The sequence below is a fragment of the Bactrocera neohumeralis genome, chromosome 2, assembly GCF_024586455.1.
Source record: "Bactrocera neohumeralis isolate Rockhampton chromosome 2, APGP_CSIRO_Bneo_wtdbg2-racon-allhic-juicebox.fasta_v2, whole genome shotgun sequence".
Classification (NCBI taxonomy): domain Eukaryota; kingdom Metazoa; phylum Arthropoda; class Insecta; order Diptera; family Tephritidae; genus Bactrocera; species Bactrocera neohumeralis.
The window spans coordinates 79,501,247-79,522,328 of record NC_065919.1 but is presented as its reverse complement, the minus strand read 5'-3'; the positions used below and the strand labels follow the sequence as shown (position 1 = coordinate 79,522,328).

Sequence of the window (21,082 nt, the reverse complement as noted above, 5' to 3'; positions counted from 1 at the left end):
ATTTTCATCCTCGGTAATTTCTTTTTTATTTCATTTCGTATTTTTGGGTTTCATCACATGTATTTAGTTTGCCTGAAAAAATAATAAAAATACTTTACATAAGTACCATTTTTTTTTTTTTTTTTTTGCGGGTGAGGGGGTGGAAAATGCCTTCCGCATCATCGGTGCTATCGTCACAGCAGCCGTATGTGGCACTTGCAGGTCACTAAAAACCCCCCCTCTAAGGAACCGTCGAAAGGAAAATGACATTCAATTGAGAAGTTTGGATATTTACATATACTCCTTATAAATATATTTCTTTAGAATCAGCTATAGTTTAAAGGAAAAAATTTATAGTTTATCAGAGTTTAAATAAAATAATTTATGGAAGAAGTCATACAATTATTTATAATTTAAAATAGCAACTTATTTTCTGTATTTTCCGCAAAACAATTAGTACAAAATTAACGCTTCTCGTCCATACTAACAACATTCGTACTCGTACATGCTCTAAAACAAACAGACGTCTAGCAAAGATGATACGAAAATCGACAAGTTTTGCCATGAGAACGCAGCGAGAAAGAAAGAAATCAAAACTATATTAAAGCTAAAATTGAAATTTTATAAATACATTAATGAGATAATATTTATAAGAATCATAAAAACACAAGTTATATTTTTTTTTTGATTTCATTTAATTTTTTTTCTTAAAAACTAATTTTTGCATTTGATTTTGTTCTTAACGATTTTATACGAATTTTAACGCTGTGCTTTTGCCCGATTTTAGTGCGATTTGTTCAAGTACCCGATTTTATATAAACTGCCTTTAATTTGCTTACTTTTTGAAAATGAAAAAAATATATATACGATTCTTCTTTTGTTAAATAATTTTCCCTCTCACAATTCCTTGAGTATAAGTACAACAATTTCACAAGTTTTTTTAGAGTTTGATGATGCTGTAGCTTTGCATACTATTACTTAACGCAGTCGTATTACACCGTTGAAATATATACTTACATTTTTAGCAATAATTTATAGCGTATATATTTTTCTTGTAAATTAATAATAAAACACAGCAAAACAAAAATAGTGTACAAATTATTATTGATAAAATATTTTTAATGAGTTCAATTTTATTGCTTGCACCGTTCGTTCATTCGTTCGTTCTCGTTCGTTCGCTCGTTCGCTCGTACTGTATGCCGCAGCCACGCATAGAAAAAGTCAGGTGAAAAGTTAACAAAAATTATTTTATATAGCTCACGTTATAATATATTATAAAAGACAACAACAACATGTTGATGAAAGCTACAGATTTTTTTACAACTGTCTTTAGCAAAAATTTCAAGCAACTATGCCAAATCATACAATGTCATCATTAAGTATACCCTTTTATATTCCCAAACTCCTATAAAATCCCTGCTCAATTAACTCCACCAAAATATCATCGATTAGTTAATTTTTTCTAGAATTATTCACAATATTATATTTGCTTAGGTCATTTAAAGCGATCATTACAGCCAAGCGCACACTCACCCATAAGTAAAGTGCACCCTGTTTTAATTGTTTACGCCACACTCCACCGTGTTTACTGTCATTATCGTTAGGGTAGTGTTGTTTTAGAAAACTAGCTTATTTTTTTTAGCATACTTGAGGTACAAGAAATATAATATAGTTTATAAATTTAATATTTTTTTATATATACAAACATGTATTGGTAGGTGAATATACCTTTAGATTTCGGCAATCTTAAACAGAATTTATAGTCAGCAGTAATTAGAAGATTTCTAGTAGGTTGTAGGTATACAAGTTAAAATTTCTACCATATATTTTAGCAGCCACAAATTTGTTGTTTTTTAAACGCCGTTGTAAATATGTCTAAATGAAAATATACTCGCAATTATGCAACTATATTCAAAACCTATTATAGTTCCAATGTTTTGTTAGCTCTAAAACACATTCCCCCAAGAAATCAACGCCTCTCTGCAAAATTTTAGTCATTAGCTTAAAAAAAATTTTAAACGAAAACTACACTGTTACGAAACTAAATTTTTTATTGACTTGTACTCTGAAAACTGTTGGATTTACATAATTACTCGTTTGAACTACTCGTTTATGTAGGTACAACTAATCACAGTAATTCCGTTGTTGAGTTCGATTTTACTTGAAAATTTCATTTTCATTCGAGTTTTATAATTAAACAGTTTTATGATTATTATTATTATTATTTTGTTAGCGTTACACTACAATAACTCATATTAAAGTATATACCAATGTATGTAAATAATACACATTTGTTCAATTTTGGTATAAACTCGTAAGCTGTCCGAAGAAGGAAACATATAAAGTTTAACTCCCTGCGTTGCTTTCGATAGAGCGAAGGCCTTTATTACCAGGTGATATTAGTTGTTAATGGTCAATATTTTCTTAAAAAGTGATATAAAAAATTCAAGCAATGTGTTCAGTGTTAAAAATTCTTAATAATTTTTATAATAGTTATTACTATCGGTTACGTAACCGGTTAAATACACGAAAGCGCTACCCGAAATTTCTATTTCTATGAGTTTCGTAAGATCAAATTGACAAATTGAAACGCAAAAGTCTTACGAATTGGACAGTATGTGTTTTTGTTTTAGTTCTAACGCTAATTCTTACAATGTACTGATAATTATTATTATCGGTTAAGTTACCGGTTAACGACACAAAAGCGCTACCAGAAGTTTCTGTTTCTATGAGTTTCGTAAGACCGAATGGGCCAATCTAACCGCAAAAGTATTTTGAGATATGTATATTGGAGATTCGGTAGTCCTGACTTGATGTTATGAAAATTTCCAAACACCAAAAAGTGCCAAATGTGGTTTAAAGATTTCACAACGGAAGTGCAAATCGCTTCATTCAGGTTTGCAAATCCCCTTTGGACACTTTCCCTCGTGTTATTAAACACTCTAACAATTTACGAAGCCGTCTGTTTATAATCATTATTTAGCTAATATTTTTTTGGTAAAAAATGTTTTGCCAAATTTGCTTTCCTCATAATAATTTATTTGAACGAAATAATTGTTGTTTATGTCAAGTGATTGCTGATTTATTCAAAGCAACATTTAAAATAGTTCACGCGGCCAAAACTGAGTTTTACCGCATAGACTTTTGTTGCTCGTTGTGGAGCAATTCTCTTTTGGTGTTGCCCATTATGTTTACACGAGCGATACAACTCCAGTAACACGAGTTGCGAAATTTCCAATTTCCTTTCATATCATTTGCCCTAATTCTTAAAGGCATGTCTTAAAGGCATGTCAGCCGATCATATTCTTCATGATCTCTTCGTCATTTCTATTCGTCACCTTGTCTACAAAAAAACCTGTGAACACAGTCTAAGCCAACTGTATATAAGGAACAGCTAAAAGTCAACTTCACTGAGAGTGTGTTCCGCAAAAGAATACTTTCTTTATGCGAAACTTTAAAGGGAAAAAGGTTATGTTGTTGAAAATTACTATTAAAATATAACAAAAATATATTTTATTTACATTTATGTAGAAAAAATTAGACTTAAAAATATATAAATGAACAATTGTACACATTGCTTTTACATCCAGAACGAAAAATATAATAAAATTAACTTATGAAGGAGAAAAAATCTGCAAATTAACTAGGGACGTCAAGCGCTGCCAGTAGTACTGAGTTCCATATGTAGCACGTTAACAAAACCAGCAAAAAAATCTTAAAAATAATGAACAAAAACGCATAAAAAAATAAAATTTCGTTTTCAGCATCCAGCGTTAAAACAAAACTAACAAAAAAATATCCAAAAAAATCTAATGAAAGAAATAATTTTATTCAAACTCTTCACTATCAATTCATTTCTCACACTGAACACAGGCGATTTTTGCAAGTTGTATACCTGAGATAATAGACTTGATTGGAACAAGAGCCAAATATGGGGGCACGTTAAAAAATGAAAAGGGTCGAAGGTGAGACAATTTTAACAAACAAAAAACTTTTACGTTTATAAATCGTTCATAGCGAAAACGATAAACTAAAATACGAAATAGCTACAACTAGCCTCAAAATTAAATTAAATTTATTTTTAATTTTAGAAATTATCAATTAGCTTTAAACTATGGAAAAAATATTAAATTTTTCTTTGATTATACAAGTAAATTTTAGCAAATAAACACCAAATCAAAATGAAATTTCTGCAAGAAACAAAATCAAAACAAAAAACTACTAACAAAAAATGTTTCTTTTAAGTACCGTAAACGCGTTTTAACGAAAAACAAACAGCGTTTAAGGCTGAAAAAATATTTTTTACAAAAAAAAAAAAAAAAAAATTAACACTTTATGACTAGTGTTTTAAACTAACTACTAAAATTCCATTACTTTATTTTAAGTGTATTTTCGTTTTCCTTTGCCGCTCATCCATACAAACAAATCAAATTTTTGCTATTTCGAATAATTTATTTCACCTAAAAATTATGCAAGTCAAGTCACTCTAAGCAAAGTATTTGAAAAAAAAAAAAAAAAAATATTGTACTACAATAATTGAACCAATGCAATTTTTTTGTTTGCTTCAAAGAAAAAAGTGTATGAAATTTTATTTTGATTTTTAATGCAATGCAAATTAAGCAATCACACACCAAACATTTGGAAAACATTAGAAAATCACAGCAAAAATGCAATACCTAAATAAACATTATCAAATTAGCCCGACTCCAACAATCAGACAAATAAATTTAGAAAATTTACAAAAACTAAAATCCAGCTACCAACACCAGCACTCCACCAACGCACCGAAAGTCCTTTAACCGCCCACCCACACTCCATACATGCATGCGCACACAATGAAAAATTGCACAAATGCCGAAAACAGTGTAGGAAAATCATTGGCGACGTTAAGAAAACCGCACAGATCCATCACATCACATGCCCCTGCACGCAGCCCAACTAGCCACGCACCTGCCCAACACCCAACAACGACTTCCGCAACACAACACACAGCATATATGACAGCGACATGCCAACGAACACACTGGTGGCAAACAAATTAGCCCACGCACATTTCAGCACAACACTTACAAATAAAAAAAGAACAAAAAAAGAAAAACAATAACAATTTACAGTCCAATTATGAATAATATATAAATTGAAACAAAAATAAAAAAATCGATAATTATTTAAAAAAAATTCGAAAATTAATTTTAAAAAATTCAAAAATTATTTTAAAAAAATCATAAACATAAGTTCTAAAAAAACACTAAAAATATTGGTCGTACTTATATTTTTTTAATTTAAACAAAATTATAAAATACTAAATTAATTCGTACAGACTTTAAAAATAGAAATTCTTAAACGCTACCCTTTCCTGCCTGATCCCGCTTAAGAGGCCTTACTTACCAAATGGGTATTAAATGAAATTACACCATGTTGATACATTCATTATTAAACGTCTTAGTTAATTGTTAACAATTTTGATTATTATTTTTTTTTTTGATTATTTTATTTCAAAATTTCGTATTTGCACTTGAAAAAGGGTGTAATTTTAATTAGTACCTGCACACATCCTCGAATAAATTATATATATATTTTTTTTCAAATTAAAAAACTGAAGTCAATTTTAAAATGTTTGGTTTTTAATTTTCTCAAATACTGAAAATTGAAGTCAATTTCTGTTTAAACTTTTTTTAAATTTTCTTCAGTACTGAAAATTTTATAAGTTACATTAAAAAGTACTTTAATACTTCAATTATTTCCTACAACTTCTAGGTTAGCCGAGAATTTATTTTTATTATTTTTTATTTATTTTTTTTATTTTTTTTATTTTTTTTAATTTTTTTAATTTTTATTTTATCTTTTTTAATCATTCCAGCAGTTTCGGATTAAAGCGCTCATTTCTCATGTTGCACGCTTTGTGTTTGTTGTGTTGTTATTATTATTGTAATTATCTATTGTAAAACAGAAAAAATTTCACTAAAATTTCGAACAATTTTTATGTTACATAGCAAAACCCGATCAAAAAAGAAAACAAAATCAGTCGTCTATAGTTTTGCATAAATAGTGATGCCATATTGGCTCAAACGTTTTTATAAAGCATTTACGATTTGGTTGTGATTTTTCTTTTTCCTTTTTCCGTAACTATACGTCGTAACTTCATTATCAAATATCGATTCTCTGTCTATTCTCTTCCTATCTTTTAAAACATTTGGATTGTAATTAAATTATAAACAAATGTAATTAAACAAAAAACAAAAAAACGCAGAAACAAAAACAAACAAGTATATATATATATAAATCTAAATTGAAATTTAATTGGCGTTTGGTGTTTATTGTGTGTATATTTTTTTCAATTAATCGTAATAAGTACTGTCGTCAAGTTGTATGTAATTGTTAGCGTGTATTAATTGTAATAATCTGATGAATTGAACTTTTTCTCCAATATCAATCAATTTCTTATTCGACTTACAAATTCGATTGTGAATTTCCATTTCACTACCCATACTTTCTTATCGATTTAGATTTCGACTTTTGAATTTTCATTATTTTGATGTAAACATAACAAATTGTATCTTTCGAAATTGTTTTACTTTCATTTGCAGTGAACTCATTTTACCTCTCTGTAATTCTTTCTACTAACAACTAACATAATTCTCTACTCTGACTACTTTTTAAACTCGCTCGCTCTCAATTCATCGCATTATTCGAAGACTAACAAAAAATAGTATTACCAGTTCAAAAAAAAACAAAATGTCGTATAGAGTAATTTATTTGATTTTTAGCAGATTTTTTTTTTCTCATTAGAAGGCGTGTACCAAACATATGTACGTTAACACTTTGAAAACCGTTTTAGGAACGAGTGTGTTTTGAAAAGCTACATTTGTAAGAAATATACTTGATTAAGAAGAAAATTAAGGAAGTATAGTATATGTTAATAACTATTTATAAATTACGAACGTAAATTAACATAAATGAAAACAATTAAGAAGTTTGGGGCGTGATATGAAGAAAAATTTAACCCAGCAATCAATTGCGATCTTCGTCTTCTATCAATAAATGTGTTCTAAGCTAATTTAAAATTTTGTTGCGTTTAAATATACTAGCAGGCAGCACTTGTGTGAGGAAAACAAAAAAAAACCAACCTATGAAATTATTAACATATCTTAATTAAAACAAAATAAAAAATTCCTCAAATCTCTGATGTCTGCCTATGAGGTTTCACTCACAACTAAAAAAACACTCCGTTTGATAAATCACAATCAGTTTGAATACGCTGCTATATAGCAAACTTGCACTTTGGGAACGGAAAAGACAAAATTTGCAGTATAAAATTGTTGAGCATTTTTTCACAACCTCTCTCGAAGTTCGTTTTGTCCGCATTTCAAAGCAGGATCTATTGATCTATCTATAGATATATTTCTATGAAATTGTCAAGAAAACCGCCACAGATAGTTGCGTTGATTGAAGATGTACTACAGCATCTTCTCCTTCTACCTCTTGACAGCTTTTACAGTAATCGTTGTATGGTATTCCCAGTCTACTAGCGTATCTTTCAATATGACAGTTACCTGTTTACCTGCACTCCTACTGGAGTTCTTATGTCACTCTATTTGAATTTTCATACCAGGCATGTGCGGCCATTCCATTCATGCCACGTTTGTCTGCTTGTTTAACAATTCAGAGATTATTACCACCGAGACTTTGATTTATACTGTATGATGTCACATATAACATGTTTGTCGATTAAATAACGGATGAAGTAACCGGTTAAACAACCAATGAAGAATCTTGTCAAAGTGTTTTCATATAAGGAACTACTGCTTAGCTAATTTCCTCTCGAAAATTTTGGCTAAAAAATGAGAAATAACACTTTCTATGTCGCTATGTACTATGTGTACTAGGGCGCAAAGTATTTTTTATATGTAGACATCTAAGTATGAAAATTGTTTTTTTAACATACGCAAATATTAGCGAACCAGTTCTACATATAAAATGCGTTTTTAGACTTCCTCAATTAGCGAAGGTTTACTATTAATGGGGTTACAAAATTGCAGCTTTTTAACGTGTGATTTCATATCCATTTCTTTTCAAAATTCAAAAAGTTATGTTTATTAATCAAATTCGTATACAAAAAAGTGAACAAAAACCGTTAGAGAAAAGAAGTCAGTTTTTTCACACAAATTTTTTGTTAGTCTCCACTAAGTGACAACAAACTCATCAGCTTTTTTGACGCATACATTTGCGTAGTGTGAAAATTGGCCAGCTGTTTATTGCATTTACATGTTTTGCTTTTAACTAAATGTTTTCGCAAGCAACAACAAATCATGGTAAATTAAAATAAAGCAGATATTGTCGTATATAAGTGTCTAATGTGATTAATATTAGCGAGTCACATACACATAAAATAATTTAAAAAAGTAAACTTCATGTGCTTCTTGGTGTGTAGCAACAACATACATACTAATATTATTAACAATGCGCCTTTAAGCCAAAAGTCATGAAAATTCTACATTGAAGTTTTCAGAATAAATTTGCTTTTTGCTTAAAAAAATTTTTTTAATACAAATAAATATTATTATAAGCCCAAACTGGCAAAATTTTTTTAATTACAAACTACTAAACAAAAATCACCAATAACTGCATATTTACGCAGAAATGCATAAACTACTGATGTGATGAAGCGGCTTGGCAGCAAAAACAGTCAACTCGAACTGCGCGCTCGTATACTACGAAAGAGATCGCTGCAACGTTATCAATAAACTTCATAGCTTTCCAAGTGCTCAACGTTAACAAAATGGTTTTGAATATACAAAAATATGTTGATGTTTTTAAATATAAAGAGTACTAACTTTTGTGTGTGTCTGTACGGAAATTTCGTTTTTTGGAGTTACGCCGTTTTCTATAAGCTACATAATATAATTTATAGTTTTTTTTTTTAAGAAACTAGTTTTTATAGGCAGAAGCAACAGTATTTAAGCTAGTTTACTTTAATACAAAGGCATAATAGGACTTGCTGAGGTAAATGCAGAACAAAACGCAGTAAGCGTAGAGCACACATTATTTTTATTGTAATATTTTATTTTTTTTTTAACTACTACAACATATGCATACATGTACACAGTAATATTTTTTATAAGCATTTTGTTTATAGTGAAAAAGTAGTTATTTTGTTAAAGTGGCAAAATAAATGACAAATGTGTTGGTGAGTGCTTAAGAGGCATTACAGAAATATTTTAAATTATTAAATAATTAATTAATAATTAGTTATAAATACTACGAGGTTATTGCTACAACTGCAAAATCTGAGGATAATAGATTTTTGAATGATAAAGTAAGCTGAAAGGTACTTTCATGTGATTCCTAACCCAAACTGCCATTATCGATGCTAATGCGGCACTTATAACGTAAAGCTAGCATTTTACTGAAAATTTGCAATTTCTCTATTTTACAAGAGATATTACGAGTTCAGTTGGTGTTTAAGTAGTTTGATTTTATGCCGAATGTTTTCGCTTTTGCTATAGATGGCAGCTAAATAAAAACTAAATTGGTTTCATAAAAATAGAATGCTGTCGCGGATGAAATACGCTCTTTTGTACCTTCAACAGAGAGTACGAAAACTCTAGCATAGCTATGCCAAATTTTCAACATTTGTTTCTCTTTAACTTCCAATGTCCCCTTCAAGCATAGTTATGTTGAATTTTCGAATTTTTTTCTCCTTCACGTCTAATGTTCTCTCCCCTAAGTGTGACTTAAATATATTTTAAGTTTAGTAAATAGAGAAAAGCGAAATTTCGATTTTTTTAATTTTTTGCCAAACATAGACTTCATTTTTGTCAGAACAGTTGACCATATTTTATATCTTTCTTCGTACAATTTCCTTTTCATAATTCTTTAGCTTTAGCTTCGAGTACGACTTTAGAGCTTTTGTATATGCGAATCATGTCAAGTTGTAAAATTCTTACACAGAAATAAAAAAAAATTAAACTCAAAAATCCAACACATTTGACATTAATTTTGAACTTGAAAACTCAGCGTTAGTATATCTATCTAACCTATAAAATCTTCACTTTAAATTCGTGAAAAACCCGCATTGAAAAACTAGCCATTAGTTAGCAGTCATACAAACGCAACGAATATCCATGAGTACGAGTAACTCACCCATTAAAGTACTGTATGTATGTATGTAGAATGATCAGACAAGCTCATCACTATTCTTGAATTTCCCGCACAACTTCATGAATCCTTCATACGAATTTTAGTTTTCATTTCACCAGCAAATCGCACACGCTATCATCCACCTAGCAATGCAACTACAAACCTATAGCATTAATTACCGAAATAAATATATTTTTTCATTTTTTATAGGAGTTAAAAAGTATAAGAAAATATAAAATCAAGCTTAGTCTGTCATATTCAAAGAGTGTAAATATATTTCGAATATGACTAGTATAAATAAAGTAATTACAAAGTCATGACTGAAATGCGTGGCCAGGCATCAATTTTCAAAAAAAAAAAAACAAAGCACAGAAAAGAGTATAAAATTAAGTATGCAAAAAATTAAGTTTGTTCGTTCGTTGTTTGGACTCGAGCAACATTTGTGTTTTGCAATTTTAACAACCACATTTAATTGCTATGAAAATTTCTTCCACCACCATATATCAATTCAATTTCGTTAAAAGCGCACACACAATAATTTATATTTTTCAAGTATGGATTTTATTTTTCCTTCTCAATAAAGAACGCAAGTAGTATTTGCTAAAGCAACCACTGCCTGAGCATTAGTGCGTCCATTTTTAACAAACACACCAACACACATAAATATATAACAAATAAAGTAGTTGAAAACGCTAACCAAAAACATTGCATCATCATAGAAATTGTTGACATCTTCATAAATTCCATAAAAACAAAATCAAATGAATCATTCATAGCGACCGCTTGAGTTCACTGGTGAATCAATCACTAACATCCATTACTTAAATGTGTCACCAAATAAGTATGCATCCACACTCATAACATCACATTATCGCTCATCGCATCGTTGAGATTGCAAATCAGTAAACCGAAACTGTAATTAATTGTTGTGTAGCAGCGTAAAACAAAAAAAAAAATAAAAATAAAAAAATCCTCTCACTCATCGCCGAATTATATTAATCATTAGTTGGCCCGCTCAAGCCATCATATCATTCATCTTTTAACTACGTCATCAATAATATTCACAACGGAAAGAGAATCGTTTACAGAAACAAAAACATATCATAGCATATGCAAATTGTTGACCATTATTTTGAGCATAACATTTTACGTACATAATACATATGTAAATACAAAAAAAAAGTAGTTATGCATACATAATTCATAATCATATTTGCATGTGGCTTGCTGGTGTGTAGCGCGAAATTTTAAGTGTTACAAATTTTCCAATAAATAAGCATAAATTGCATGAATTCATGCCATTATATAAACAACTTAACATTGTTACATTGCATAACTTAACATAACAGAACATAACATAACGTTACATAGCATAACACAACATTGCATAACATAACATAACATAGCATAACATAGCACAGCTTAACATGATATAACATAGCTTAACATAACATAACACCTCATAACATAACTTAACATAACATAACACATAACATAACCTAACTTGACATGACATAACATAGCATAACATAGCATTGCATAACACGCATAACATAACATAGCATATCATAACATATCATATTATAGCATTACATAACATAGCATATCGTTGATTTAATCACCAAACGCGGCATGTGTAGTGGTCATGTTGTTGTGAGCACTGCAATTGTGTAGCCTCTATGAATGTGTGAGTGTATTTTAATTTATTTAGCATTTTGCGATGGTTTCAATGTTTACCTCTTCCAGTAGTTGGTATGTATGTACATTTAGGTGGTTTAATTTATGTTTTGCATGTCCACATAGTTAGTGAAGTTGTATATGATATTTAAAGAACTTTAAGCAAATGGTGAATAATATGAAATATAATTGAACTAATTTAATTCAATAAATTTATTATTTAAAAAAAAACTGGAAATGTTTATTATAAAGCTTTAATAATACATATTACTATTAAATAAATTGTCAACAAATTTTACTAAAATATGTCACGTGTCGTTAAAATTAACTAGAAGGTCAGGTACATATTCGAAATAGAGGTTATAAGAGGAGAGCATTTGAAGCATTTAATTTCATTTATATAAGCTGGTTGTGGTTAATTTAGCGGCGGAATTCTGCCGATCCGGTTACGTAGACCCGACTGTCGTGGAAATGGATTTATATAAGTTAATTTCACTCAGTGTAAAGATACTAGGGAGCATTTAAATCGATTTCGAAACTCTTTGATTCCAAATCGCACTATTACTTATTTTATTCTACCTATTTTCAAAGCAACTTCTTCAGAGTTTTTCGGAAAATTATAAACTCAAGCATAGCTTGTAGGGGCAAATGTTTGAAGAAAAGTAGAAATTATTAAAGTAATTCTTCTTTGAGTCATTTTAGTTACTCATGTTGCTCCATTCGTAAAACTCCTTCTACTATCAACGATTACCATGCAAGCTCGTCTTCATGACCACCTAGCACCAAAAATGCTCAGAAGTATTACGATAACACTGGTATACAGTGATTTTGTTGCCCTGGATATAAGATCAATTACGGATATATTGTATGCTCACCGTTCATGAAACAATCAATGATTTTGTAATATTTGCTCTCGTTCATTTTGAGTTCCTCATTTCTAGTTTACATTAAAAACTAGAAAGCTTGAAACATATACTTATATGCAATAGGAGATTTATTGACAACGCCACTTTTTTCTGAAAAATAAGGATACATCCAAGTAAACCGATGTAAAATTGTCGAAAACATATGTATGTCTGTTATATTTCCATAAAACTCCTTTTATGAGCATTTCTTTTATCATTTTCCAATCGGCAATATCTTTTTAAGAACCAGCAGTAATCTTACATCATATGGGTATACCATCAACTTGAATACTTTTCCTCCATCATAGATCCTGGTGAAACCGCTTTCTGTGTTCCTCAACAAAATTTCTTAATTATCCCAAAGTTTATCCAGTTGAGTGCGGATATAGTCTTACTCGGTGTTCATATTTGGTCTTAGAGTCTGAAAGTTTGTCAACATATTTTTCACAATTTCTTCAGAATTTTATGCCGCTTTCGATGCATGTTCTCACCCAAACGCCTCAGTACGGCAAGTAGAACTTCTTTTTGACCCGTCAAATTCATGATGCATCAAACCACGAATATCCAAAAAAAGCAATAACCCTCACTTTGATTTTTGTGCGGCTTTGGAGTGGTTTTTTTGGAAAACAAAAAATATCGACCAAAATCATTCTAGCGGACGCGCGAAACATGCCGAGCTCTTCTTTCAAGCGCCTTTTTCTTAATTTTTTTTTAATATTTTCACCATCAGCAACGATTCCGCACTCCAAATTTGGCTGAAAATACAGACTTAGAGACAAATTCTTTGTTCGATATTATTATACATTGTAAAAATCGGAGTGCACTATTGATGTGTATCGACTTAAGCAGCTGCTGTTATCAAATTGGTTGACAGATCGTGCTCACATTTGGCATAGTAATTAAGGACAGTCATACCAGCTTAGCAAAATATTATTTTTCCGGGGAATTTAATTACAATTTCCAGTAAATTCTCTATCGTTACACTTTTTTACCAAGGTTCGGTAATTTTCACTCTTCCATTCTCTTCCAACAGCACGCTGTACCGATATCTGAGAATTAATAATACGTCGTGACGTCATTGATTCTCAGCATATGCCAATGATCTTTATGATCTTTGAAAATCAAAAGAAAAATTTCATGCAGTAAAAGAGGAAAACAGAAAAATTTGCTAAGATATTTAGTGCAACAAAAAAATTTGTTAATTTTTTTATTAATTTTTTTATTAAAAACTTATTGTTTTTTTATAGAGCTATAAACTTATTGTTAGAACTCACTTTTTCACTGAAATAACGCTATTCTTGTGAACTACTGGATATGCTTCGAAAATCATCTCAGTTGCAAAATACATATATCGGAACCTAAAATGCAAAACAACGTATCATCAAAAAAATCGAAGATGAGTTTTTTATTGCTTACGATACACTACATCATGTGACATATATGTAGCATAAAACTTTCATTCCGCTGTCAGAAATAACCAATATATAACCACTTTCTAACCAAAACTCAAATTTTGTTTCAATATGAGTGGTTTTAATTATACCTTTCTTCCTCCGCCTGTAAACTTATGAAAAGTGATGTTACGTTATTTTGCATTTTAGGTGACGATATGCTCTATTCTGACTTGTTGTAATAAAAACATATTAAGTTTTCTTAGTATTAATATTTTACATTATATTTTTAGCATTTAATATGTGATTGCAATCGACTAACTAACTACAAGCGTATTTCTAAACCAGTTAAAATAAAAGAAATGCATATATTTCGCAATTATCCACCATTTGCACATTTCTTAATTTTATTTTTATTTAAAGTGTATATTCTCCTACAAAATGTTGTACCTGTAGTATAGTGTTAATTTAAAGTAACCTCCTAAAGTAAACTCTGGGGTAGCAGACTAAATAACTAAATTTTTGTTTTGAAAATAAAAGTAAATAAACATTTTCTTTCTATTCATCATATGATTTGAGAGCCCCTAATATATATTGATTTAATTAATATTTTAACTTATAACGATTTTAATGCTCGTTTATTTATTGAGTTTTAATATATTTTTTCAAATGACTTTTTATTTAGCAATTTATACATTAAATATATACTTATGTAATTTCTATAACAAAAACAGCAAAGCTGAGACTGAATTATATAAACGAAGAACACACAAACACAATTTTACAATTTATACAAATAAAAAAACAACACACACACACAAGTGTAGAAACATTCAATACATGCAAACATATGTACATATATGCCGTTATACAAACACATGCAACTACTAGAATATTGTAAAAATATTACTACTAACTAATTGCAGCACAGTGCGCTTGTAGACATGTGATTTTTCTCTAAACCTATTGATGGTTGGATGATGGAAAATCATATTTCTGCGCGCCACTGTACTACTCAACACGCTACATAGACTTTTGGAGCTGCCTTCAACATATTACACGCATTTGTACATAGATAATAGCATTATATAACAACAAAAATACACAAAATATTAAATATAAGCAACTAATATTTGCTACAGTTAACTACACTCTAAACACACACACATACCTATGTACAAAATATAACTTAGACTCATACAATTAAAATATATTTCCCCTTACACACATACCTGCAAATTAACTTGTTCATTTATATTCTATATATCAGTGTAAATTTATACATATAATACATACCATATATATACAAAATAATGCATTATATACACTACAATTATATAAGCATTTACTATATCACAGTATACACTTATTTACCTATGATTTACAACTACAACTCAACTATACACACATATATATACAGAACTTATTAACATTAATGTATGTACAAGTATAAATATGTATGAAATATATTTATGTACTTCTCTCTGTTCTACATACTATTATATATATATGCTATATTTACTCCTAAGCCATTGTCCATACCAAATTTTCTAATCGAATTCTCTTTTTTATTCTGTTCGCGCAAATATTGAACAAAATTGCATTTCATATGCAAAACCGTTTGTACCACACGCACACACACAAACGCCTACACACACACACATATACCTATGTGACTGCATAACTGCGCTTGTGTGACTGCTGGCTGACGACTGGTCTCAACTGCAATGCGGCCTCATCCACATGCCTCGGCCCGCCTGCACTTTGGTGCTCCACTGCTTCCCGCCGCGGACGTTTGCGCTCTTCACAATTTGCTTGTTGTGTCATTGCGATTTATTTTGACATGCTGTACCATGTGCTTGTGTGTTTGCTGCCGCTGACACGCCCATTAATAATTCATAGACATATTGTCGTTTGCGGACATATAACGTACGAGTCGGTGTCGCATTTCTTAAAGGATTTCCTGCACGAAGATCGAGAAGATGTGGACGTGGAGGTGGTATTTTTACATCGGTAAGTCTGCTCTTTGAATTCTTTATCGCCTCTGTCGTTGTACACTTAAGTATTTATTTGTTTAAATTTATGTAAGCTTATATACGTGTCTTATGTATAAAATTAATTTATAAATAGTAAATGAAATAAGACGGGTAGTAATTCATTCGAAAATTATTTATTTATATTGAGTAAGACATGATAAGTGCAGTTACATATTATCTTCATATACATATAGATTCTGATATTTTAGTTTTTTTATATTTATATATCTAAATTAATTAAATAATAAATAAGTATATACATATATATTCACATTAAGCCGTTGCAAACATGTTAAACCTTATAGCCAAAGACTGCCAACGCCCAGACGCAGCCAGCGAGTTGAGCTTAGACATACATACGTACTATATAATAGGTTTCTTTATAGCTTTTGTACCATTTAACCATGAACTCTTTTCTTAAATTAACATCTTATCTACTAGCTAACTAGCTAATGCTTTAGTATTTCCATTTAAAACTTATTTTATTATTCATAACATGTTAGGTTAGGTTATGTTAATCCGGTAGGCCAATAAGCCACGCATATACCAGTTCTGGACCAAATGGAGTTCAATTGTCAGATGGAGTTCAGTTGCTAGGTCCATGAGAAATAGTCATCCTTTATGATGCCTGGTCTTGACGCGAATAACAGACTCTTCCCTATCTGCTCTATCCTCACTATCGATACCTTCTCCAGTGTATCATACCTTGAGAACCCCAGATGCCTACAGCGTAGTCTTGCCAATGCGGGACAAGTGCACAAGTGCCTTGCTCTAGACATTTTCTGCAGTCTTCTCGATCTGTCAGACCCATTCTGCGGGCATGTGTCGCCACCGTACAGTGACCAGTTAGTTGTTCCTACAGTCTCTTCTATCGAGTACCAATAGAAATTTTGTGTACTTCTGATCTATCGTTTGATCACGTATTCGAATTTTAGCCGTTCACCACTATTTCATGGCCCTCGATGCCTTTGTAGCCTAGCTCCCATAGGAGTGAAATTGCTTGCTTCTGCTCTGCCTGCCAAAAGACACTTTTGGCGGATATGCGATACGAGATTACTGCCTTGATTGGTGCTTGGCTGTCTACATAGATGTTGACTTAGGAATTACCAGCAGATGCATTAGAAGCCAGCTGCACGGCTTTCGCAATAGCAAAGACCTCAGATTGAAATATATTGCAGTTGTCCGGCAACTTAAAAGGTATAAAATCATAAGGCAGCCATGTCTAACTCTGGACAGTTTCTTCTTGCACCAACTCCATCGTCTATTTTCGAGCGATCCGTATAAATATTTAGAGTGTTGCGCACAGCTATTATATCTTTACGCCAGCCATCTTTTCCTATGTTTACTTTGAACCTTCTTTCCCAGTTGAATTGTGGGATCACGTAGTCGGAGTTTGCTCAACTACCATTACCCACAGAGTTATGCCTGAAGGTTTTATATTTAAATTCTCCTGCAGCCAGTAGTCGTTTCTTTCTTTCTTTTCTGACATATAAGATATCATCAAAAAATCCATGATATAGAAAAAAGAGCATCGGAAAGCCCTTATGACATTAAATATATTTTCAAAGAAACCATGAGAGCGAAAGAGAACCTCATAGAGCGCATTTCTGACTAGAAAAAAAATAGTAATAAGCCCTCACTTGATTGGTCACCAACCAAGCACAGCTGATTCGTACTGTTTGGTATTGTAATTTATGATTTGTATTGATAACAGTATGCAGACAAGGAGATCAAAGCAGTTCAGCACTTCTTTGGTTGCTCATCTTTACATATTTCATGAATAAAGAATGCCATCAAGTCGTGAATTTGCTCTTCGCCTTGGTTAAGTAAGATTTCTTCTACAATACCTTCTGAACAAATTTGTGTTATAAGCCTCGACTGGGATGGACTTTAGTATCTTCAGTGAATTTTAGTTTCTAAGGCTCATTTTGGAACGCTTTTCTGCATCACTTTTGATACAATTCTATATTGATATACTTACCAAAAACAGTAACCAAAATGTGTTGTGTCGAACCATGAGCAATGTTTAAATCTACAGATATCTCTCTGATGATTAAACAAATTTTTGTGTTCGTGATAAAGGAGACTCCATAAAAAACTTCTGCAACATTTTCATGATTTTCATGATTTCGTAGCCGTAATTCCATTGGAAATAAAAATTTCTAGCAAACTCATCGCATATTTTTAATGAACCAGTCAGAGTCAAATTTGTTCATTAGAATATCTAATATATAGTATACTACTTGCAAGCCTTTGCTTCTTTGGTATTATATACTTAATTTGGTGTTGTGTCGTCACGATTAATATCAATTAATATGCAGAAAATGGTGGTGCCAGTGGAATACATTTAAATAAAATTCGAACTAGGCTCCCTGTACGCATCATTTACATCAAATGTTTGCAATTGTTTTCTCCACTTTATTGTATTTGTATTATTATTGAAAAATAAATTTTAAATTACACTATATAAGACTAGCTATTCTCTAAATATAAATAACGTTCCAACATATACATATTTATAACAATAGTTTTTAAGTATTTTTATTTTATTACAATTAATTCCTTAAATTTTACTAAAAGTTTGCCTTATAATAATAACAAAACCAGCAAATAAATATATAATAATTAACACACTGACCAATAGCAAGAAGTGTAACTAAAGTCTAACCAAACAATTAATAAAATATACTGTAAACATTCACAATCAACTCCGTGTATAGCAAGGAGCCTGATCTGGAGCTAGAAGGTCTGCTGAAGCGTCACTATACGACGGTGGCGTTTTTTCAGGGCACCATGATGAATGCCGTCGATTTGGAGCGAGTCAAGGTACACATATACACAACTACAACAACAAATATAAAGAAAGTCAAAAACCAAACCAAGAGAGCATACTAAAAAGCCGCAATTTCGTATTGTAAATTGAAATATCCCCAAAACGAATTACTGTACACCTGCTGCCGAAACCCGTTTCTACCACTTTATTAGAAAACCAAATTTAAAATGCAACGAGCAACAACTACAACAGGCAGTTATTGGTTAAATGCTTGCTCTCGATTCCCTTCGTGTTTCTGAGTGTGTGTATGGGTGTATGGATTTAATGTACGGCTGTGTGTGTGTTCACTAGACAGACTGCGCCCTATAAATGCATATTTCATGGTCATATTGCAGTCAATTGGTATACAGTAGTCAAGTTCTGGTGAATTATTGTGAAAGTTAAATAGTGAAAAAATTGAAGCTTGAAATATTGCAAAAATATATAATTTGAAAGAAAAAATGCGCAACTAAGTACTCGTTGTTTTTTAATGAAAATGTAATTTTATTATAAGGTAATGGTTACAAAGTATCTGTTCGACTATTGCCCATCTCTACTAACCACTTTTTCCCATCTTTCTGACAAAGCTTGAATACCATTAAAGTAAAATTATTCATCTTGTGACGCTATCCAAGAAACAAGCCATGTTTTGAGTAGAATTGCTTCTGAGCCAGACCATGTGTCATTGAACGGAACAAATAATAATCGGACAGTGCAATATGTGGTGAATATAGCGGTTGGGGTAGGACTTACCATTTAAGCGTTTCCAGGTAGGTTTCAAAGGGGTTGGCGTGTGACCAGCGTTGTCATGCAGCAGAATCACTTTTTCGTACCATTCTTGGTATTAAGGCCATTAAGAATCCAAGTTACTTGTTTCTGGATCATTTCCGGGGTGTGTAGTAGTGTGTAGCTTTAAAATAGCATGCCGGGCGACTCCAAATGCTGATGAATGCTCTTCATCGCGCGTAATCGTTTAGATAGTCATACTAGGAGCGTGACAATACATAGCCGCATAAGTCCTTTACGGCCATTAGTGCCGATTCACCATCTTCGATTATTCGGATGTCGTTAATATCGAAATCGCCGCTTTCGAAGCGACTAAACGCACCACAACGCATTAAAACCGCTTTGTGGTACGAACATGTCGGCCATGAGGGAATAAAGAGGTGACTTGTATATCACGGTCTATCTAATTCATGTAGCCGCGGAAGTTCTTGTTAATTTGAGGCATAAATCAAATATATAAGGACATAGCAATCGCCCAAAAATTGCTTTTTGGTGAAAAGGTGTCACCTTTTGGCGGCCATTAGTGCTAATTCACCGTCTTCGAAGACTTTTGGCCTTGCTTCATCAGGAGGGTCGTTGATATCGAAATCGCCGCCTTTGAAGAGACTAAACCAACCAAAGCACATTCTTTTACTTGAGGCAGCACCTCCTTAAACTTTTTGGAGTTCTTGATATGCTTCAGCCGCCAATTTCATTGACGAAAAGAAGAAAATCATCACTCCCCGCAATGACGATTATTTTGCAACAATCACACACGTTTTGGATATAAAAAAATCGATCAACATTAACTGCTGGATTCATCTTTTGACAAACAACGGGAACTTAGTTGCGCACCTAATACAATTTCGTGATCACGTGTTATAAAACAGACACGAAAAAGTTGTTTTTCTTGTTCTATATAACCATCGCCCACTATATACCATGACTGCATAGCCAATTTATTATAAATTTGTAAACATGCATATTTTGACGTGTTCTCTCGTCACCTTCACCCCAGCGCCTAAATATCACTTAGCATTAGTAATTAACACCTTAGAACAAGTAACACCCACACTATCAGTATGCCACGACCATAGTGAGCTGTCAATATCTTTGCCAATGTCACATCATCGTCAGTCGCTATCATAACCACCTAAAATTAGTGCCACCAAGATTGGTGAGAATTGCATATGTATGTATTTATGATTAATATTTCAAATTGGTATATATATTAATAGCCAAAATTGGTCTATTCATTAAATTTTTGTACACACATATGCAATGGAAGGTTTCTACTATTCCTGCCTTTTAACTAAGCTCTCGTTACTTTGCCCCCAACTACGATTTTTCTCAAGGCGAGCTTACGTTTCCTCTGCT

At 31.6% G+C, this 21,082-nt stretch overlaps 1 protein-coding gene across 40 annotated transcripts in view; it reads left to right on the top strand.

The window, feature by feature from the left end:
- Positions 1-21,082, top strand: part of LOC126765566 (calcium-activated potassium channel slowpoke) — a 165,831-nt gene that overhangs the window by 85,689 nt on the left and 59,060 nt on the right. For 27 of the 40 annotated variants that reach the window (XM_050483283.1, XM_050483188.1, XM_050483415.1 and 24 more), the window contains one exon: positions 15,995-16,105. In XM_050483283.1, coding sequence (XP_050339240.1) covers positions 15,995-16,105 — 111 coding nt within the window. Of the gene's footprint in view, positions 1-3,852; positions 3,945-15,994; positions 16,106-18,848; positions 18,955-21,082 lie in introns of all 40 variants that reach the window. The other 13 variants (XM_050483203.1, XM_050483274.1, XM_050483214.1 and 10 more) reach the window with 3 other exon arrangements.